The 22,461-nt window shown below is 36.0% G+C and overlaps 1 protein-coding gene across 1 annotated transcript in view; it reads right to left on the reverse strand.

Annotated features, from left to right (window-relative positions):
* PTPRD (protein tyrosine phosphatase receptor type D) overlaps positions 1–22,461 on the reverse strand; it is a gene marked incomplete at its 5' end in the record, with an annotated part of 283,346 nt that overhangs the window by 20,807 nt on the left and 240,078 nt on the right. The window contains 2 exons of the mRNA XM_084225157.1: positions 10,604–10,758; positions 11,284–11,403. Coding sequence (XP_084081283.1) covers positions 10,604–10,758; positions 11,284–11,403 — 275 coding nt within the window. The remainder of the gene's footprint in view (positions 1–10,603; positions 10,759–11,283; positions 11,404–22,461) is intronic.

A 22,461-nucleotide genomic window follows, 5' to 3' on the forward strand; every position in this document is an offset into this window, starting at 1 on the left:
TACCAACCACAGTCCAAAGCCCTAAATTAATCTGTGTGCAAATTTTTTTTTCTCACTCCCTTGCTTCACTTTCCCCTGATCTGAAAACCTGGAAATAACCAGCAAGGTTCACTTAGTCCTGAACCTTGAAGCTGGTACGACTTTAGTAGCAGACCTATAATTTTGGACCTCAAACTCAGACCATCTATTCCTTTTCAATTGAAAACTGATATACCTACAGGATACATTCAGAGGATGAGACAAACTTGATGTTGCCACCTCTAGATTTGATTTAAAATTAATTGGTTGTAATACAGTATTAATGCAGTGAGATGCTACACAGTAGAAAACAGAATTAAAAAACCTGAGGCTTCTCTGATGAGTTCATATGAAGACTAGTCGTGGTTTTTTTAGATTAAGCAGTGAAAAAAACAAATACCCTTTGTAATATTTGACAATACTCCACTGACCACCGAAGAGCTTGGTTGCTGGTACTCATTACAGCATTTCTTAACCTCTGATATCTTTATATCGACATGAATTCTCTGTAACGCAGAAAATCAGGTTGTGAAAGGTTAATACCACTAAGCATCTCACATTTCTTAATCACAACTTGTCATTTAGAGGTTAGACACTAATCTCTTCCTTTTTTTTTTAGGATTTTGAACTCATGTGCAAAAATTGTGGACAAGTTAAAATGGAAATAATGAGAGTTTTAGCATAGAAGTTTCAAGGTAGCTGTAAAACAAGCTTGGATAGTATAACGATTTTTTTAAAATTCATGTGACAAAAAAATAGACATCACAATGCAGAATTTACTTGGAACAGCAGTCACTGAGAAAATCTGATAATAAGTGATGAGACCCTAAATTAAGTCTAAAAGTATAAAAAATGAAGAAAGATTAATATTCAGGGCAGAATACTGATTGGAAAGCCTCCATGAAAAGATAACAGGACTATTTTTAAAGCTGCATTTTACTTCTAGAGACGTGGGGAGAGGATTTAAAAAGACTTTCATGCTGATTACTTTAGATAAAAATACAGCCTGTTCGAAGTTAGCCAAACACACTGGGTAGCCAAGTTGATGCAATGTGTTCCAGCATACTCTGTGTCTATGGATATTCCGGAATTTAATGTAGGTACAGCTGGGAAATCTCAGAGATACCCCTTTCCAGAATTCAGCTATTGGGTTATAAAAATATTTTCACATTTCCTGCAGATGGCTGGATTATTTTCTTCACCCATAATTTTAATTCAGAATTCATTACAGACAGCTGCTGGCTCTGATAGAACCTAATTGCTCTTTTACTAGACTCAGCTGCAAGCAGTCAGATTTCCTTTTCCTTTGTAGAGTATATTATATATAAACATGGGTGGGGAGAAAAATAACCAATTAACTAAATACATATGGATAAAATGACTCACTAAGTGTGCTGATCAAATAATGTATCAAACTACAGCTTAGGTCAAAGGAAATTACAGGCCTTGTAGGACATGATAATATATATATGGAAATAATTAGCAGCACCAACATATTTGTAATTTGAGATAACACATGGAAAAGGCATTGCATTTGTTAAAAAAATCTTACAGACAATTATTACATTTTAATGAGGGGCAGGTTATTTTGCCCAGCCAAAAGTCATCAGTCTTCAGCAGAACTATTCAATTGAAGCCATTTGTTGGCCAAATTGAAGTCAGGCCTCAGTATGTCCATTGGGAAACTTAGAAGAAAATGTGGCATAATCATGGAACTATTTTTACTGCCTTACCTCTTATTAAAAAAAAAAAAAAAGAAAAAAAAAACCTCAGAGGATAGTTACTTTTACTCAGGCTACCAAAAAAGAGTACGCCACAAAAGGAGGGAACAGAGGCAAAAATGTCAAGGATGTGAAAACTCCCTTCTACCTCCTTCCACATAAAAAATACTGGAATGGGTTAGAATATTTTGATGAACTCAAGAAAAAGTTGTAGACGTATAAAAGATGAAAGAACATTAAATAACACATTTTTAACCCTTTTATCCAAAGACATTTAGTGAAATAAAGACACACTTTCAAATTAAAAGACAATAAATATCTTCTACTGCATATGAGTGAAAGTACTTTAAAAAGAAAAAAGATAGTTAATACTGCCTGGTTTTGTTCTTTGAAATGTATGTACAATCATGAATATAAGCAAAACTGTATATACCAGATTTTTTACGTAGCTAGAGGAATAAAGGGGAAAATAATTGAAATCCTCAGGAAGCAAGGCTAAACTAGTCAGAAACTGCTTGCTGCTGGAGAGGAAACTTTACTGAAATACTGTTGACATTGGAGTTTTGTACTTTCCCCTGAAACTTCTGACATTTGCCATTGTCAGAGACAGGATACTGGTCTAGACAGAACACTGATTCTATCTAGTAATAGCATTCCCTATATCCCTTTATAGATTTCAGACTGCTTCCAGAAACAAATCTTGCCCTATGCAGTCACAGCAGCTTTTTAGGATTTCAAAAGATAATCCACCCCTGAGTCACACCAGTGGGGAGTATAATCTCTGAACCATAGGCTAAGTGCCAACCAAATATGGCTTTATGCACATATGATGGATTTAATCAAAGAGACCACAAGTACGTGTTTTTCATTATTTGAATCTGCATGACAAAATATTCCTATTACTTGTTATTTATATGGTTTTGAATTTTGAGAATTTTTTCAGTGATTATTTCTGAGTTTTAATGTTTATAAACAATGGAACCATATACTACACATACAGCAAGTCCAGTTCAAGTTTTGGAAAGGGTTTGTTTGCTATGAAGAACTGGTTGCTAACTGAAGACAAAATTTGAAAGTATATCAGCATCACTTTGGTTGTGTTTGAGACTTCATGGAGGATTTACAGATAATACAGCATAGTATTTTCCTACTCTAACAAAAAATCTGTCAAGGCCAATTTTATAGGACCCTGCACACCATCACATTAACTATGGTATGCTAGTTCTCATTATGTTCATACTCCTAGGTTTTCATAAGCAAGTGCCTAAATTTAATGAAAAAAAAATTAGATACCTCAGCCATAAGAACACTCGTAAGTGAAAGATGAGTTGGGCAATAGCATTTTTGCTACCAAGGTGATTCTAACTAGTGATACTCGAATTTGAAACAGAGAAAAGAAAATCTAACATTACCCATCCGACACTCTCTCTATCAGCACACAGATGGAGATGCTACCTCTTGTCTGTATACTTGCATTAACATATCCCAATAATTACATGAGAGGTCTTGCATGTTCAGCACAAAATAACCAGGGTCTTCAACTGTAAGGTTTTTGTAATCTGCATTTTCACGACATTGAAAGTTTTTATGGTGAAAATATGAAGGCAAATCCAAACTCCCCTCTACTTGTGACATCTCCCGTCCATGTGTGTAATACCATTCATTACAAAATTACCAAGGAGTGTCTTGCTACACCAATTTCTTCCATTTAGCCTTTATCAACTTTTCTTCTAGACTCTTTCTCTTTTTCTAGTAGATTCTGCAATTCCAACAATTGATCAAAGACAGAGAAACCATCCAAAACTTTCTAAATCAAGTGAATCCAGTTCCACTTAAGCAGAGATCAAGCATCCAAGGCATAAGCACTGCAAGCCTCATCCTGTATTTGTTGAAATGAAATAACTTCTAAGAACAAAGGTATGTGTAGAAACGAAACTACTGCCAGTCAGTTTCTCTGATTGCACGGTCTGAGTTGCTGAGACTATTAATACAGATGAAATACAAGGAAAAACATACATGGACATTAACTTATTCCTATATTTTTATATTAAGAGGAACTACATATACTAAGCAGGATCACCAACTAGACACCTTTTCAATATGAGATTCTTATAGCAATCTTATCCCTCTCTGTTTTTCTATTAGTGAATAATGACTTTGAGAAAAAAAAATTATGAGCTGTACAGTGATCCACAGCTAACAGATGAAGAGTAAATAGCGTTACAGTGTTTTTGTACAGGGATGATACCCAGCACAGTTTAATACACAGTAGCAACTCAATAAATTCTGGATAAAGACATGTGGGTAGGGCAGAGAAAATTTAGAATATTTATGATATTAAAATATTTTTCATACTAAAATGCTTTCACTGTCTTTTCCTCCCTAGAGCTGTCCAAGGAAGTTTGGAAGGATCCTGGATTGTTCTCAGGAGAGGGAAAGGGAAGAGATGAGGAAGATTCTAGTATTTTTCAATCTTACTTGTGTTCTTTCTGAATATGTACTGGGGAGGTTTTTTTCCCCCACCATGAAAAAGGATAGGCAGTCATCTGCAACCTACTCACTGCAAGGATTAAAAAATGAGTACTTGTAAGGCCTATGGCAAAAGAAGCAGTTCAAACTATACAGAAAGGAAATAAAACAATCCACTGGAAAATCATTGCCTTTGATAAGTATTTTTTTTTTCCTTAAAAATTCTATTTTTTATTCACAAACACTGAACAAGAATTCTACTTTAGAAAATAGAATATCATACGGTGTTTTGTTATTTTTTGAAAATTATCTTGTTTTTCACTCTGCTAACTAGTTATGTTAGTGCAGTCAGACACATATTTACTTAAAACAGTCACATTCCTCCAAACAGCCAAGTCTTTCTGTTAGCAATAGCAGCATTAACAGCACCTGCAGAGGCTTGAAAAAGGGTCTTAGAGATATGCCCCTTGGTGCTGGTATTAAAAGAAAGACTCAAACATATGGGATCGCACTAACATGTTAAGCTTTTAGGTAGTGTTACTGAACAAACTACTAAAGTTTCTGTGATGTTTTGAAAACAGAGTGGCATAAAATTCCAAACACCCTCCAGTACTGGTTTATGTGATCTGATTAGCACCTGTTTGCCTGCACTAATCCAACTTCAAACAAAAACGTGTGTTTTCCCTACTATCATTAGACCACACATTGGTGGCTCACCAATGAGAATCCTAGGATTTAAGCCTGCATTTTTTCATTAAAGAAAAAATTTTTTCTTGATCAGCTCTGCAAATTAGGACAAGTCATGCAGAAAGACCAGTGGGATTGTGGTATTACTCAACTTCTGTAAAAAGGGACTGAAGGGTAATCTTAAAATATAACTGTAAATGGAAAAAAAAAAATCTATGTGCATCAACTATTTCAGCCACCACAGAAAAATCTTCAGACAAGTTACTCTAAATAAGCCAACGAAGATTTTAACACATTGTGTAAAGTACCTACAAATAGGATGGGAGTGCTAAATTTCATTTATGGATTTTTTTTTGTTGTTGTTGTTGTTGGTTTGGTGGGGGTTTTTCTTTGGTTTTTTTTTTTTTTTTTTTTTTGCATTCAGCTTTAATTTATCTGCTTTTCTCTTCCAAATATCACACTGAGAATAAGGAACATGGAACCAAGGCTGACTGAACTATCTTCCCTAGTAGATACAGACAGAAAACTTTATCTTTTTTCTTGGGAAAAGAGTATAGTGGAATTAAGCATTTATGTTATGACAACTATGCCATTCATGGAGGCAATCCTTACAAAATATCTGATTACTTAAATTAAAAAATTTGCATTTAGATTAGGGCTCGATATTTTATTTGGAGCTCCATAATTCTTTCAGCAATGACCTATGCCTTTTTTCCCTTAAAATTAACACACCTGTGAATAGGTTTAGCTACCTTTTCCAGTAAAAATCCTGCCAAATTTTCTGCACAAGTGTCCTAGATTTTGCTGGGCTAGAACTTATTTTCTTCCCAGACTTCTTTCCTCTGTTTCAGTGTGTGGTGCAGCTCAAGGAAGGTGGGTCGGCATAGCAGGCTGGGAGGAGCGAGACGTGACTCAAACTGACCAAAAGGGATATTCCAGACCCTACGGCATCATGCCTAACATATAAAGTGGGAGGAAGAAGAAGGAAGGGGGAGACTTTTGGGTTGGTGACATTTGTCTTCCCAAGTCATCATTATGTGTGATGGGGCCCTGCTCTCCTGGAGATGTCTGAACACCTGCCTGCTCACGGGAAACACTGAATAAATGACTGAATTTCTTTGTTTTGCTTTGCTTGTGTGTGCAGCTTTTGCTTTCCCTACTAAACTGCTTTTATCTCAACCTATGAGTTTTCCAGCTTTTACTCTTCTGATTCTCTTCCCAATCCCACTGGTATGGGAGTGAAAAAGAAGTTGTGTGGGGCTTGGCTGCTGGCTGAGGTTAAACCACAGCAACAAGTAAAAGCTTTGACTGGTAGAGTGTCCTCATTAAATTCTCAACATGTTTTTGATTTCTATATTAGATTCAAATTTAATACTGTACAGGCAATCAAACTGTTGTCAAAAGTAGGTGTCTAAATGACAAGCAAAGATGCCTGTTGCATATACATTAGTAATAAATAATTACCAATGTTTTTGGAAATTCTGATAATATAATTCTGTATTTCTATGTTATTATCACACAAATATTATCAAAAATATTTCCATTTGCATATCTTTGACATGAATTTATCAGAAAACATCAAGTTTAGGAATGTAGAATGGTAGTATGTACATTCTCAGTTAATTTCGCTAGATAGAACTATGTTTTCTTTTTTCAGTCGCTGTTACATAAACAGAGGGTATTCAAGTATCTATTGGGTGGGCTCTTCAGTAGTCAGGTACTTCAGCTCAGACTTCTTCCCATTAAGCACACTGTAATTATTAAATACATCCTTCACACATTCAAAAACCATTTCCTAGGGACAGCATATTAACATAGCTTACCAACAAATGAGGCTTTGATACAAACTTGTCTGGGGTCACTTGTGAACTGGGTCTCCATCTACCTTGATTTTCTATTGCACATTTAGCTCTACCCCAAAACCATGGAGCAAACTAGAAAAACTATTTAATCCCTTAATGTGAAATGGACTGAAAGACAACTGCTGGTCATTATTAAGGCAGATGGGTAGAAATGCAGTAAGGAAAAACTTGGTCTAAGCTTTTCACTTGCAATACATACCTACAAATACAGAATAAATAGGGGGTTACTCTGTCAGGATCAAAACACAGACAGGTGGCTCTTGTGTTCCTCACCCACACAGGGTGAGAAATAAATTCTTCCTGTACTGTCGATAGCTTTGTTTTTCAGTTTCTGTGGTTTAAAAGTTTGCAGAAAAAGGTTTCCACAGATTCTTCAAGCCTACTCTTTCTTTTTATCAAACACTTTTTGAAAGGCAACTCCCATTCTGTTTATACTTCTGTAATGTGATTATTAGAATATCCTGAGCTCTGATAGTTTGGTAGGTACTGGAAGAAATATAAAAGAAAATATTAGTGATGTCTCAGAGGGCTTAAAATTGCCACTATAAATCCTGTGTTCCTTCTAGAAACTAAACTTAGATTATTCCTGCAATAAGATATTGTTAAAAAGACGGTCTACCATAGGCAAAGGATATAAGATATGGTTCTGTGTGATATTGTTTGGCTCTAGTTAGAAAAGTCTTAAGAACTTTTTAAATCTGGATGATGAAAAGGGGGAATTTAATGAAAATGGATTTAGGTAGCCCTGAACACAAAATGGGAGACAATGACAAACAAGATACAGAAAAAGGACAAGAGGAATATTAAAAGGGATACAGAGGCAGACTAGGGGCCAGGAAAGGAACAAATGAAACCCAAGAAGTTTGTCAAGAACAGAAAAATATCTCAGTGGAAAATAGCAACTAGTAGAGGGCAGTAAAAGGAGATGCTTGGCAAAAATTAGAATGACAATTACCATTAGAATTACAATCTTACTTCAAAGAAAATACCGAAAGGTAGAAACATATTTCTACCTTTCAGAAGGTAAGAACATATTTAATTAAATGGTTCAGCAATGTGATATTAACAATGAAGTAAGTTTGAGAAAACAATGGAATTGAAGGACACAACTAGAATATACTAAGAGGGCCCCACAGAATAAGGATCAGTCCAGACGTGGAGAGAAAAAAATTGATAAAAGTGTTAAATGACTTATAATAGGCAAAGGAAAGATTGAATGGAGAAACTTACAAAGTGAGCAACAGAGAAGAGAAGGAACAAAATGGAAAGCAGATTCTAATTAAAAACTGGGTAATATGCAGAGTTTGTACTCAGCTGTTTTAAATTCATTTTTCATAGTTTGAAATTAAAGGTTTATGCATGTCCAGTACTTCAATTTCAAACCAAATAGGAAGAATTTTCATATTGCTGTATGAAATACATATCCTTTAGCCTAAAAATACTGTGGTGATGCTCTATATTTGTTCCTCTTTTGATTTTTTTGAACCATTTTAGTAATCATAGAATCACAGAATAACCAGAGTTGGAAAGGGACCCACATGGATTATTGAAGTCTGACTCCTGTCCCTGCACAAGACAGGCCCCACAAAATCATATTGAATTTAAAATGATAAGGCAATACAAATCCCTGGATATAATGTTACTACAGTATGCCTGTAAAGTGATACTCATGTTAACATTATTATTGTGAGAAACTCTTTAGTAATTTCTTGTTAATCTATCAATTGGATAGTCAACACATTACACTGAGGAGTTAATTAGCACATTAATAAACTTTGGACTGTCCAGAACATTTGATGCTAAATGTCCAGCCTGCTTGAATTATAGAGACCCATATTTTAATTTTTTTTCATTTACTGGTTACAGTAATTCTGTTCATAGACAAATTGCTAGGAGTCAAATTTAAAACCCTTACTAAAATGATAGGATATGTGAAAGTCTGTTTTTTAGAGGTTGAGTTGTATGAAGTGACTGAAATCTTAATGTCTCTAGTAAGTATACATAAGGCAAAAAGCTTATATATAGATTATGCTTATTGCAGAGAAATTATTCATAAATAAATCAATAGGAATTTGGGATAAAAAAAGTCCCTCGGGCATAAAGTCCTACTACTTAACTGGACCACCACTTTCAATGAAATCTGCATGCAAAACTAATGGCAAAGAGAAAATAATTGCCTTGTACTTCATCAGTACCACTGAATGATAACAAACAATGCATTTTATTCCATCTTTTCCAATGACTAGCCATAAAAAACTGATTTAATTTCCTGTTTTTGCATAGTAGTAATTTAGGTTATTATATTAACTTAAAAGATTTTCCAGAGTGGGAAAATTAATTTCTTCCATCAAGTTTGGTTTTAAGGTAGTGTTTTCATTTTCCTTAGTCCCAACATCTTCATTGTTGAGCAACTTTGGAGGTATGCTACATATGGATCAAGCAAATAAAGCTGTATCTGAGGAAATCTAAAATTCTAGACAATAATCAAAACGTTTTAAGACCCTGTAAATGCAAGTAGAAAAATATGCATCTCGACTCAAGAAACACTCAGCAAGCTTTATGAATTCATTTGTGTTGTTATTTATAATTATTCAACATTTTTAATCCTGGTGTTTAAATAAACATTTAATATCTGTGTTCCATGTTCTCTGGCATTTTTTAAATAGTCTGTGCCTTTCAACATATAAGTTCTTCTTATTTTGATTTCCTGTTGAATTTATTTTTCCATCTTGTTTACTGGAGAGTCTTTCAATCACTTTAAAAGTGTTTCAATTATCAGATCCCATGAATGGGTTATCAAAATAAGAAGCTAGAACAAGAGATGGTGGTATGCTGCAATTACTATTCCTCAGGTTTTGGTTGAAAAAAGCAAGACTGGTTTTCAAATATGCTGAGCATTTGTAACTTTAGAGATCCATGCACAGTAGCTCTCAGCCTTACTAATTGAAGGTGTTCCAAACTGAAGCTCACAAACTGAAGTCCATCTTAGGAACTTGCTTTGAAAAGGGCTACACAGCAAGCTATACAATGTTGGAAAATATAACCCTGGAATGAGGGAACCCATCTTGGAGTTTATTTCAATCAGAATTGGTATATATGTTCTGATAATGTCCTTATCAACATGATTTCAATGTTTTTTCAAAGATCTGTTTAGCAAATTCCAAAAAAGCCGTATCTCCTTCTAATAAATTTCCTTAGTCCGAACACACAAAAAACAGCTGGCTTTTCTTCTTCCAGTGTTATTAATTCATACCTTATAATGCCTGTAGAGGTTTGCTACATTGCAAAAAGAGCATGGAGCACTAATTTCCCTGGAACTGGATTCAGCTTGTTCCTCATGTACATCCTTTGCATTTTCAGCTCCTCAAAGTCCTAAACTGAAGATTCAACCTTGAATACAGATTCAGGTCTTACCTGAATTTATCAGTCTTAATTCTCATGTTTGCTACTTTCTCACACAATATAAGTTAAGTAATAATTTCAAAAAGCATTTCATTGCTTAAAACACACTTTTTTCAATACTTAGGCTCTTAAACCAATACCATCCTCTTCCTTTTTCACGCCACATTCTGAGTGCCACAGATACATTTGTATTCTCCCTGCTGACATTCCCCCTGGAGATCTTTTGACATACTAAAATTAAATATATTGTGCATAAACCAAATAAAATCATTCTAGCCTACCCAAGTTGGCAGTGCCATACTCAGGTCCTTGATTTGCAACGTAACCACATTTTCCTTTGACAGACTCAGAAGTCTCTTTGAAAGAAAATCATACTTTCATCTGCAACAAAACAGAAAGCAGTAACCTTGACATACCATGCTTTGAAGAAATGTCTGGGCTTACCTGCAATGCACAACCATAGGTCCAGCATCAGGAGGGTTGCAAGTCTTGACTCGTCGCAGGAAAGCTAAGAATGGTGTTGGGTGTTCTGGGACACCATGGTCGGGCCAGGCAGTGAACTGGAATTGCCTCACTTCCCTTTTCTCACTTGAGCCATTCTATGAAATTTAAAAGTTTCATGACAAAACTGCTACTTGAGATTATATAAGCACTTTTCAGTAAAACAACTGCAAAAGCATATATACCAGTGAAAATTGTTTAAATATTTTGGGCCAGCAAGAAAAAGAACTCAGGTACGGAGGAAAATCCAAATTACAGATTCAAACAATGCAAGATCTTAAAATGTACTGTACACTTGTGTAGCACAGGTTTTTCATGGTGAGAGCTCGGCATTAACTTAAAAAACTTCCTGTTATCAGGAAAACGTACTCTGTGGAAGTCTCAATATTCAGCGCTGTTAGAAGGAAACAAAGGTAAGGCTAGAAAGGAGGAGAAGGGGAGCAAGGGAGTCAAGAAGTATGGGGGAAAGGCACAAGGTAAGGCAGGAAGCAAAAGGAGGAAGGAGGACAAGGTGACAGGAGGGAGGCCAGTGATAGGAAGGAAGGAAGAAATGGGAGGTGAGGGAAAAAACTGCCAGCCTTTCAATTTGAAAGTATATAGTAAGTATATATAAGCATATGTACCTTGTGAAGTGCAAATGTACGAACACAGTATGTTGCCAATTCAACAGTGTCCAAAAGGGTCACTTGGATTAGTCCATAAGTTTCTGTGCCTCTGCTTGGCCAGTACTGATCACACTTCACCTGCAGTGAAAAACATGTTATCATTTAATACTGAAATTTATTACATACCTGACTGTATATCACCATAGGCTTTAAAAATACGTGGAGATAGAATGGCCAGCTTCCAACACAAGAAATTTATTTTATCATCCACAAGAACTGCTCTTCTGGTAGTAGATTATATAATGTCTTCTTCCATAATGGGTAAGTTTAGTAGGACAGATAATTGGGAAATGCTAATAAACATAGATACACTGAAGAAAAAACCAATTTACAGTAGCTTAAAGTATGACTTATATCTTCACTTTTCACAGTCCATAACTTAATAACTGTACTAATTACTTCAACATAGGTGGAACATTTTTTTAATAATTGCTATATTTTACGTTAGTCCTCAAACTTATAAACTACTGCCTTGATGTTAATATTTATTATGTATAGAAATAGCTCAGTACAAACAAGTAGGTTTTTAGAAACAATTTCTGTACACTGATAAATGAAAGGGCATCAGCAACTATTAAGTGGACTGTGGAAAAAAAAATTTCCTTCTGAGATCAGTGCTCATGAGAGAAGAATCATATAATGAAATTGGGTCCACAAGCATTTAAAAAACATGGTTTGGTGGAGAGTTCATCCATCAAATCTAAAAAAACACAAAACATTTCATTCAGAGGAATCTTAATTTAAAATGCTGCAGCCTAGAATATTAAAATATACAATAATTCTATGTAATACAACACATAAGGGAACCATATTTTATCATAATTTCTAAGGCTCAATAATTTGTTTCAGTTAAAAAGGGTATTTACAATGATAACTGTTAAGAAAACAGAAATGATGAACCCCTAAACCCCCCCAAAAATGTAGCATGAAGCAGTATGGCAGTCAAGTAATTTAAAACATTTTGCTTCCAGTGGCTGATGGGAGAAACAGAGAGTCAATCTCTATTCTATTTATAACAATACATTCTTGCCAATTAGCCCAGCCTACAGTACAGAAAATAAGTTTAAACTGAGTCCAGTACCAACACATTGGGTTTTTTTAATACATGTCTTCATTAATCACTCCAAGCCAGACTTAAATGAAATTCAATGAGAATACACTAAATGTAACGAACATCAAAAGCAGAATATTGCACAATATTTGCAGTAAAAAAATGTGAATTGTCATGCTAATCCATGAGGAAAACTGATTATTTCCCCAAAATGGAAAATTAAGATATGCATCTTTGAAACTCATGTGTTCTCCAGGTTCTTCATTCTGCACAATACTTATTGAAAAGAGACTTGGTATGCTCTTCAGCTCTCCAGACCCAAATAGCTTTTGCTCACAGATCATTTTATTTTGAGGCTCAGAGGTCACAGATCATTAATGGCTCACAAATCACAGCCTGAGAACAAGTAATCTAGATAGAGAAGAAAAAAAATTCTAACCACTGAAGCAGGGCATGAAAATTAATTAGTGGCAAAGTAAAGGGGAACAATTTTTTACAGGCAATGATAATTTAGTTTACCGATAACAAATTGCAACAAAGTAACTAAAAATGTTTATTGATACTGCTCTGTTAAAAAAAAGGGAGTGATTGTGAAAAATTCTCTTATTAAGTAAATAAATAAATACTTCCCTGTGTCACTAACTGAAAGAGTAAGTACTGCAACTGTTCACAAATATCCAGTATATATTTGCAAGATTCCTAGTACTTGCCCCTTTAGTCTTTGTAAATCGAACTGAAAAGCATGTTTTCAATTGAGACATTTAAATATAGTAAATCTAGTTTCACTTTATAATTAATATAGAAACAGTACAACATGTCTATATTGGTTATCTGTATTTTAAACAAACAAGCTGTAGTTTATTATTTTTTAATTACCATGGAATGACACATTTTTTCATAGAAAGTGTTGATAGATAATAACTATAATTTGTAATCTTAGCAACTACAGGTTTATTCTAAGTCTGGGTTTTTTGAAGGTTTTTTCATTAATAAAAATGATTTCTTTAATTCAAACGAGAGAGAAAAGTGTAGCTGTGCTTTTGCATGCCTAAATATGTTGTTCTCTTCTTCATTAGGCAGACCCCACATATAAATTATATGCTTATAGAAGCAGTACCAACTTCCAGAAAGTATTCCTGAAAAATTAACCAGCTTGCAGTTTGATAACAACAAAATTTGACCAGCTTGAAAATGACAGAAAATGTTTGTTTTATTTTTATTTTGTATAGTAATCTAATGTTAAGACTCTACTTGGACTTAGAAGGCTATTTTTCAGTTTGGCTGAGAAAAAATAAATGTGCATGCTCCTTTAGGCAGAGATTTTATTTAGTTTGTTTTTTTTTTTTTTTTTTAATGTACTAGTTTATCTAACATAAACTTCAATTATGGTATAATTTTTCTGAAATACTTTCTGTGAGAGCTACATGACGCAGAGGACTGCTGCTGGAAGCAGACAGTAAGTGTTCAATAAGAAACTCAATTTGTAGTGTAGTATATATATTATTTGAAAGTGGAAACTGGTGAAAATCAGTATCAATTCTTTTAGAAAGAAAACCTGACTTCAGGTTGATGTGGATTTGACCTTCTGGAAGAGCACATGAAGCGTAAGTTGATTGAACTGCACCTTCTGTCCCTTTTGCCTATTGATTTTTCTCAGATCAAGAGGTCTTCTTCAGAGATGTGTCCTTATGTGCCTCCTACCCTCTTTTGCTTTGTGATCATAAACCTTATATTCCCAATACTCCTAACAATTTAGAGTCCAATTTATCTTTGCGAGAGATCAAACAATGTTTTCTATTGGACTTCACTGGCAGCAGAGGACCAGATAATACAAGTTAATTGGTAAGACACCACTACTTTCTGAGACAGAGTTCTTTCCAAACATTTTATTCTATGTTAACATCCCAGTCTCCAGCTGTTGAAGTGGGAGAGGTTACATATCCTTTGTTCTTTTCAGAAAAGAAATCTCAACCCCCTTGAGTCATCCAAAATTTTAACACTAAATGTCAGCAAGTCAATTTTGAAATTTTATGCCAAATATGTTCTTGCTTTAACTTTTTGGACTGTTTAATTTCTGTGAAGTAAGAGCCATTTCTCCCTTGCTTCTGTAAGTTATTTGGAAAAAAATTATTTTGGCAAAGTATGGTGATGATAATACTAGCCCTCTCCAGAGTTACAATTACAGTGTTTTTATTGTAACAGTTATTTTTTAATATATCTTTGATGACCCCTCACCTCATAGGCATCATCTTTCTCTTATCCACGTAGCTCCGAGTTCTAAGGGTTGATCTTTTCCCTAGTAGACAATATTCACTTACATCCAACAGGAGTTTTTTTGTACCACTTACTGCACATGAGCACAGCTTTCACCAGTAAATATCTAATGTTTTCTTGTCTGCGACAAAAGATGGCAAGATGAATGAAGCAGAAACATGAGTGTAAATAATTCCTTGATGATTTAGGAGTGGGGGTTATTTAAGAGAAATGTATCTACAAGTACTGAAAAGAATACCTTTTACTCCTACTTTCACTTTCACAGAATTACAGAATGACTAGGTTGGAAGAGACCTTCAAGATCACTGACTCCAACCCATTCCCTAACACCTCACCTACACCATGGCACCGAGTGACACATCCAATCTTACACACATCCAGGGATGGTGACTCCACCACCTCCTTGGGCAGACCATTCCAGAACTTTATCACTCTTTCTGTAAAAAACTTTTTCCTGATATCCAACCTATATTTCCCCTGGTGCAGCTTGAGACTGTGTCCTCTGGTTCTGTCTGTTGCTGCCTGGGGAAAGAGACCAACCCCACCTGGCTACAGCCACCTTTCAGGGAGCTGCAGAGAGTGATAAGGTCATCCCTGAGTCTCCTTTTCTCCAGGCTAAACACCCCCAGCTCCCTCAGTCATTCCTCACAGGGTTTGTGTTCCAAGCCCCTCACCAGCCTCGTTGCCTCCTCTGGATGTGCTCAAGTGTCTCAATGTCCTTCCCAAACTGAGGGGCCAGCACTGGACACAGCACTCGAGGTGTGGCCTCACCAGTGCTGAGTGCAGGGGAAGGGTGACCTCCCTGCTCCTGCTGGCCACACTATTCCTGACACAGGCCAGGATGCCCTTGGCCTTCTTGGCCACCAGGGCACACTGCTGGCTCATGTCCAGTCAGCTGTCACCAGCACCCCCGGGTCCCTTTCCAGCCACACCGTCCCCAGCCTGTAACACTGCAGGGGTTATGGTGGCCAAAATGCAGGACTCAGCACTTGGATTTATTACAGCCCATCCCACTGGACTCTGCCCATCCATCCCATTCCAGGTCTCTCTGCAGAGCCCTCCTACCCTCCAACAGATCAATACACAATCCCAGTTTAGTGTCATCTGCAAATTTACAATGAAGGACTCAATCCCCTCATCCACATTGTCATTAAAAGAAGATATTGAGCAGAACTGTCCCCAGCACAGAGCCCTGAGGACACCACTGCTGCCTGGCCCCAGCTGGATGCAGCACCGTTCACCACCACTCTCTGGGCCCGGCCATCCAGCCCGTTCTGAACCCAGCACAGAGTGCTCCTGTCCCAGCCATGGGCTGCCAGCTTTTCCAGGAGAGTGCTGGGGGAGACAGTGCCAAAGGCCCTGCTGAAGTCCAGGTACACAACATCCACAGCCTTTCCTGCATCCACCAGGTGAGACACTTGGTCATACAGAGGGACCAGCTTGGTCAAACACGACCTTCCCCTCCTAAAGCCGTGCTGGCTGTGTCTGACACCCTGGCCACCCTGTAAGTTCCCTGTGATGGCACTCAATAGAAATTGCTCCATTTTTGCTCTTACCTGGTACTGAGGTCAGGCTGACTGGCTGTCAGTCAGTCATAATTACCAGGATCCTCCTTCCCACCCTTTTTGTGAATGGGTGTCACACTGGCCAGCTTCCATTCCCCTGGAACCTCCCCAGTGAGCCAGGACTGTTGGTAAATGATGGAGAGTGGCTTCACAAGCTCATCTGCCAGCTCCCTCATCACCCTGGGATGGATCCCATCTGGGCCCATGGATTTATGAATATCCAAGTGTCTCAGCAGTTCTCTGACTACTTCCTCCTGGATAACAGGGGGACCATTCTGCTCCCTGACAACATCTCCCAACCATGTTGCACACTGCCAAAACCAATACATATAAAATCAGAGCATGACTCTCAAATGACTAAATACATTACAAAATCTTTTTAGGTACCATAGAAGTGGATGTAGTTAGAATATGTAAATAATGATAGGCACATTCTCTTAACTTGCCTGTCAAACATACACATATTTTCTTTCTCTACATTTCTTCCACTCAGGTCATGCAAATCCTTGCTATTTATGGAAGTACAAGTATTCACTGAAAGCAAAGCTGTAAAAAAAATGTAAATGCATCCTTTTTCATTAAAAATTAGAAGCTTGAGACATTTTCAGACTTGAAGGGTTTCAGCTACAGAGTTCCTAATATTCGTGGATATTCACACTTCAACAAGTCATAGATACTAGAGAACATGCTGCTATGCATCAACAGAGCTGAAGGAAGTGTATTTCCATATGAACATATGTATACAAAGATTCCTGACATTCAAGGGTACAGAAATAATTTTCCAGTATAAAGTTCCATCATTCATGCTGAAAAGCTCCTTCAGGTGATTCATAACACATGAACCAGCTGTTACAAGCCATTTAAGTTTATAAGGACAAAAAGAAAAAAGATCAGGAAAGAGACAGAAAACTACTGTAAGGCAGATACATATAGCACATGACTTGCTGTAAGAACAGTGTATTAATTATGCTGAATCAAGAATACAAAATGTCAGTAGAACATAATTTCTTGCTCTGGATTTATTACCAAAAAAAGACTTTTGCAGACAGACTTTTCCATAGTATTTTCAGATGATCTTCCTTCAAAACCAGAAGAATAACAAATTATGTTGAATGGCAAAAATAATTATGCAATAAGAAAGGTAGTGCCAATTGATGTTGGTGAAACCTTTCTCAAACCCTATCAGCTAATTAACTGCCTCAGACATTTCAGAAGATGTTTTGTCTCCAAACAGATGTTACTCTGAAGCCATTTTCTTTTTCCAGCAATGCCTTGCCACCTAAGGATTAGACTGATTTGACTCTAAAGCCTAAAGACACTGACAATAGTTTAAAGACACTGACAATAGTATTGGAGATTATAATGCAACTATAAAAAAAAAAATCAGAGTACAGATACATGTTTTGCAATTTTATTTCAACAAGAAATAGTTACTCATTTATTTCAGGTTTAAATTAAAGATTAAAATATAAATTCATAGTCATAAATAAGTTTTGAATTTTGGTCTTAATTACGGTAGCCACAAAAAAAAATTCCAGTAAGAATCTGGAGGCAACACAAATGAACCGTAGGCTAATCAATTCATAACAAACTTTACTCCTCTACTAAGGCTTCAAATAACACCCTCATGACATCCCTACTTTCTGGAATTTATGAGATATGATTAATAGGTTAACAGTTAACACTGAAAGATAACTGATTAATTAAAGAAATTATCCCCAGAATTTTCCCATTCTGATCCTTTAGAAAGAGTGTGGTACGCAAAAGGAAACAGAAATTGAAAGGAATATTGGGCATGTTTAAAAGTGTCTTCTATCTCAATTTTTATCTTCATCTTTATAAGCAAAGAACAGTTCAAAACTGTATTGCTGATATCCATGTGACATGCCTTTTTTGAGCTCTTTCTAACAGCAGGGAAGGCATGGTTTTAATGAATTCATTTTGAAGGATGAGTCTGTCAAACAGTTAAGTTCAGCAAGATTTTCCAAAAATGTCTTGAAAAGGTTTAAATGAATGGACTGACTGGAAAAGTGAATGTGCTGACTACTTTTTGTTTCATCCTCTTGTACTCAAGGCTGATCACTCTGTGCAGCCTGAATAATCCTTTCACTGAATAAGATATTACAGTATGAAGAACATATTGAACATTTCAGCCTGCTATTCAAGTGCTGTAATGAAGATCTACTATTTTCCATAAAAGAGAGCTACCTCTTTAAGCTGATATTACTATTATGTAAAATATCAGTGAAACAAAATGATCAAAAGAAAGAAACATCAGATCAAAAAAATTCTATTATTATTATATCTTTGATTCGCTTGAAACAGAACTAATACATGAAAACGTGCATTGTAAGGTATTTTGTGGACCTAGAGGTCTCAGTCTGGATTTTGATTTTTGAATGCAAATTCAAGCCCAGGCGAGCTTTCTGCAGCTAGTTTAATACATATATGAAATTCTTTATCTCATAAATGTATTTCGTACAGTCCCTGTCATGTGAACCAGAAAATTCCCCTAGCAAAAGCATTGATTACAACCTCAGTTAACCTCCTTAGAACACAGGACAGGCTCTGTAAATTATGTAAAATATTAAAAATAATATTTTTTTTCAGAGACATCTGTTAGAAGAACTTAAATTTTCCTGATTTGTTGCTTGCCATAAAGGACAACTGGCCTTGAGTTTTTCACCATAATCTGCTAAATAAGGAAAAGTAGGATCACTTTTTGATAAAAAATACTAAATCCACTCTCTGACATTTTCAAGCCTCGAATTGATTGACAGAACACCATGTGCTGAAGTAATACATGGCAATGCTAAACCAAACATGAATTAACCATGGGTCCAGAGAGGGCCACAAAGCCGGTGAAGGGTCTCAGATGCAAGTCCTACGAAGAGTGGCTGAGGATACAATGGTTGCTCAGTCTGGAGAAAAGAAGGTTCAGGAGGTACCTTATTGTGCTCTAGAACTACATGAAATGAAGTTGTGCAAAGTAGGGGTCGATCTCCTTTTCCAGGCAACCAGCAACAAGAAAAGACTGCAGCAGGAGAGGTTCAGATTGTATATCAGGAAAAAATTTCTTCACTGAAAGAGTGGTTAAGCATTGAACAGGCTTCCCAGGGAAGTGGGGGAGTCACCATCCCTGGAAATGTTCAAAAAAATTAGTGGACATCTCACTTTGTAATATAGTTTAGTGGGCATGATGGTATTTGGTAAATGGTTGGATTTCATAGAGGTCTTTTCCAACCTTAATGATTCTAAGATTCCACATTCACTCAACTTTGAAAACAAGCAGAATTTTTAATCTTCTAACTCAAAATCTCAATGGGCATTTTTTACATGTGGCATAGTTCCTCTGTCTGTATTAGGAGAAGAATTATATGAGGTAGTAGTATAGATCTTACCTCAAGTGCAAAGCAAAGGAATTAAGAAAATAAAGTCGAATTACAGAGTTAGAATATGGTTTTGAATAAACCACTTGCTATACACTTGCTTCTGGGAAATAATATTTTTATAGAAAACCATCCATTTACCCTAACAGCTAAAAGAAACCACACAGAATGATAACAGAAAAAACCTAGATGGTTGCCCTGAAAAATACTTTTGGCAATACAAGGCATTGGCAGCTTGAGACCATTTCAGGTAAGACTCTGGTGCAGACAGCTCTTGAAAGCTTACAATGGAAGACACTCACACAATATCCTACAAAGCTTGTTCCATTCTTGACATTACATTTTGGAAGTTCTTTAATAGTTTGATATAATCTTTGCTACATAGCTTATTTCTTCCTCCTTAAAGCCCCAAAGGGAGGGAACATGGTTGATTACTACGAAATTTTTAACAGCCTTTCACATGCTGAAAAACTACTGTGATTTCCTTCACTGTCTTACATATAAAACAAATCAAAATCTTTCTTACTATTTCTCCAGCATCTGATCATCACTCTTCTCATCTAGATTCTCTCGAATTTACCAACACCTTTTCACATGGGGCAGCAATTCGGTATGTTCTTAACTTCAAATGCATAAAGCTGAAATAACCAGATTTTGAGCCTATTGACTGTGTAAAAGCAAAATTAGCCCTACTTATAATATGGCATTTCCACAGCTATTTTACTGGATGATATTCATAGTCTGAATTTTAGTTGAGGAACCTTGGCACAGCTCTTCCACCTGAAATGTGCCTAGAAAAAGAAACTCTAAGCTTTATTGGATTAGATACTTGCATGCATTGAGCACTTATGACTGACTACATTTCAGTCATAGAAATTGAGAGCTGACCATGTTCCTGCCCTTATGCCTCTGAGAATCCTTCTATAATAAAAAGCTATGACTGAGTTTTACAATTCTGACATTACACCTGGTGACTCTGCCTCGTTAAGATGGTGTAGGAATTCTTGGACTGGGGCCATGGCATTCTGTTACAGTGAAAAAAACCCCAGTACAAACCTACACATTTTTATTTTTGTAAATCTGGTGAACACATGGTGTACTTGATTTTGTGTTTTTCTTTTTTTTTCCCCAGTTCTCTCATTCATTCTTCATCTGACTCATATCCTAGCATACAGCAAGCACTAAAGAGGTGAAATAAAATTCTGATAGCACATTATTGGTACAGAAGGCATTGGTTTACCATTAAAACTAGGGAATGAACAATGACAAAACTGCATATTTAATTCCTCTTTAGTAAAACAGTACATTGTTGAAATGTATTGTATGAAAAAATGCAATCTTCAATGTGTCCTATCTACTCATGTCTGCTGACTTATATGCTCACATATCATCTACCAGCTAAAGACATGAATTTTTTTGTTGCTAAAAAGCATAGCTAAAATTTTTTTGTATTTTCCTATATAAATATATTTTACAACCTAAAAAAAAAAAACAAACACATTTTTGCACACTTGTGCTGTCCCATACAAAACACCAGTGAAAGTTTTCTAAAAAAATCAATTACATTTTGCCTAAATACAGCAGAATAAAGGTGCACTTGGGACCGTATTGACAATATTCTTAAATTTATTTTTAAGTGCACCTCTTGCTGATGTCTCTATTCCTTTAGTGAAAATGTCTAATTGTCACTTTTTTTTGATGCAGTATTTTGACAGGTAATACTTCCAATATTACACAAACATACTTAGGAGGAAAGATCTGAAATTTGCTGCAGAAGCCCTGCACAACAAATGGAAAACTAACTTCATCACAATCGCATAAAAGTCTGCTGCATCCATATAATACAGAAAAGAAAAGTGCATTCTTCGTTTTCTGTGCTTTGTCTTACATAAGATAGATTAGATATCAGTGCCTACTCTGCCATCAACAAATAAGGATTCAAGAAAACTCTTAGCAATATGCACATTTGGAGTAGAAAAATGTAGTGCTCTTCCCAGACTGGCCTTTATTTTTTCCTTCCCTAAAGCAAGACTTAGAAATCTTTGGTTGCCAACGTCTGTTTCAAAGCTGTTTCTACTAAGGAGTCCCAATGTACAAATACATTTTCCAGTTGCTGTGGGTTTTGTACTAGTTCAACCTGAATAAACCTTCCCTAAATAAATTTAATTTATTATATTCTCCTTAAAAAACCCAATCAACCCACCTACCTAAACAAGCCCCAAACAATTATTTTACCTATTTGATATTTCTACTGTCACCTGTTTTCCATTTTTCTTACCATTCTCATGGAATAGTCTATAAATCTATAAAATTTTTGTTGAAATACTCAGACACAAGTGTTCTGATGCCTGGAATAACAGGAGCTCCTATTTAGCATTTCAGCAACACCAGGAAAAGTCCATTTTCCTTTTCTTGTGACAGTGCCATCTCTCCTGACTCTCTCAGGTGTCAGTGACTAGTTGAGAGACAATAAGACCAAGGACTTTTAATTATCTTTTGATGTTCTTACTGAACAAATACCAGACCTTTGCAAATATTCCCATGTGTATCAATAATGGGGAATAAAATCTGAGACAGGATACATCACTTTTCTGCTTGGCTTGTTTCAATCTCCCCCTTCCCAATGAAGACTCAGGATTCAAGATGTTACACTTTGACAAACCAAGCTGATTATTCTGTGAGTATGGTTTTTACATAATTTTTGGTTATAATATTAATGATTACAGACACTTCCTGACAGTCAAATAGGTGTTTGGATCAGGCTACCAAAATGCCACAAATGTACTTCCCTCATGTATTTACTCAGTCATTACCAAATCTGAATGAAGCTGATAGTATCAATATGAAAACTAAAGCC

Source organism: Fringilla coelebs (assembly GCF_963513975.1).
Source record: "Fringilla coelebs genome assembly, chromosome: Z".
In the NCBI taxonomy this organism is placed as follows: Eukaryota; Metazoa; Chordata; class Aves; order Passeriformes; family Fringillidae; genus Fringilla; species Fringilla coelebs.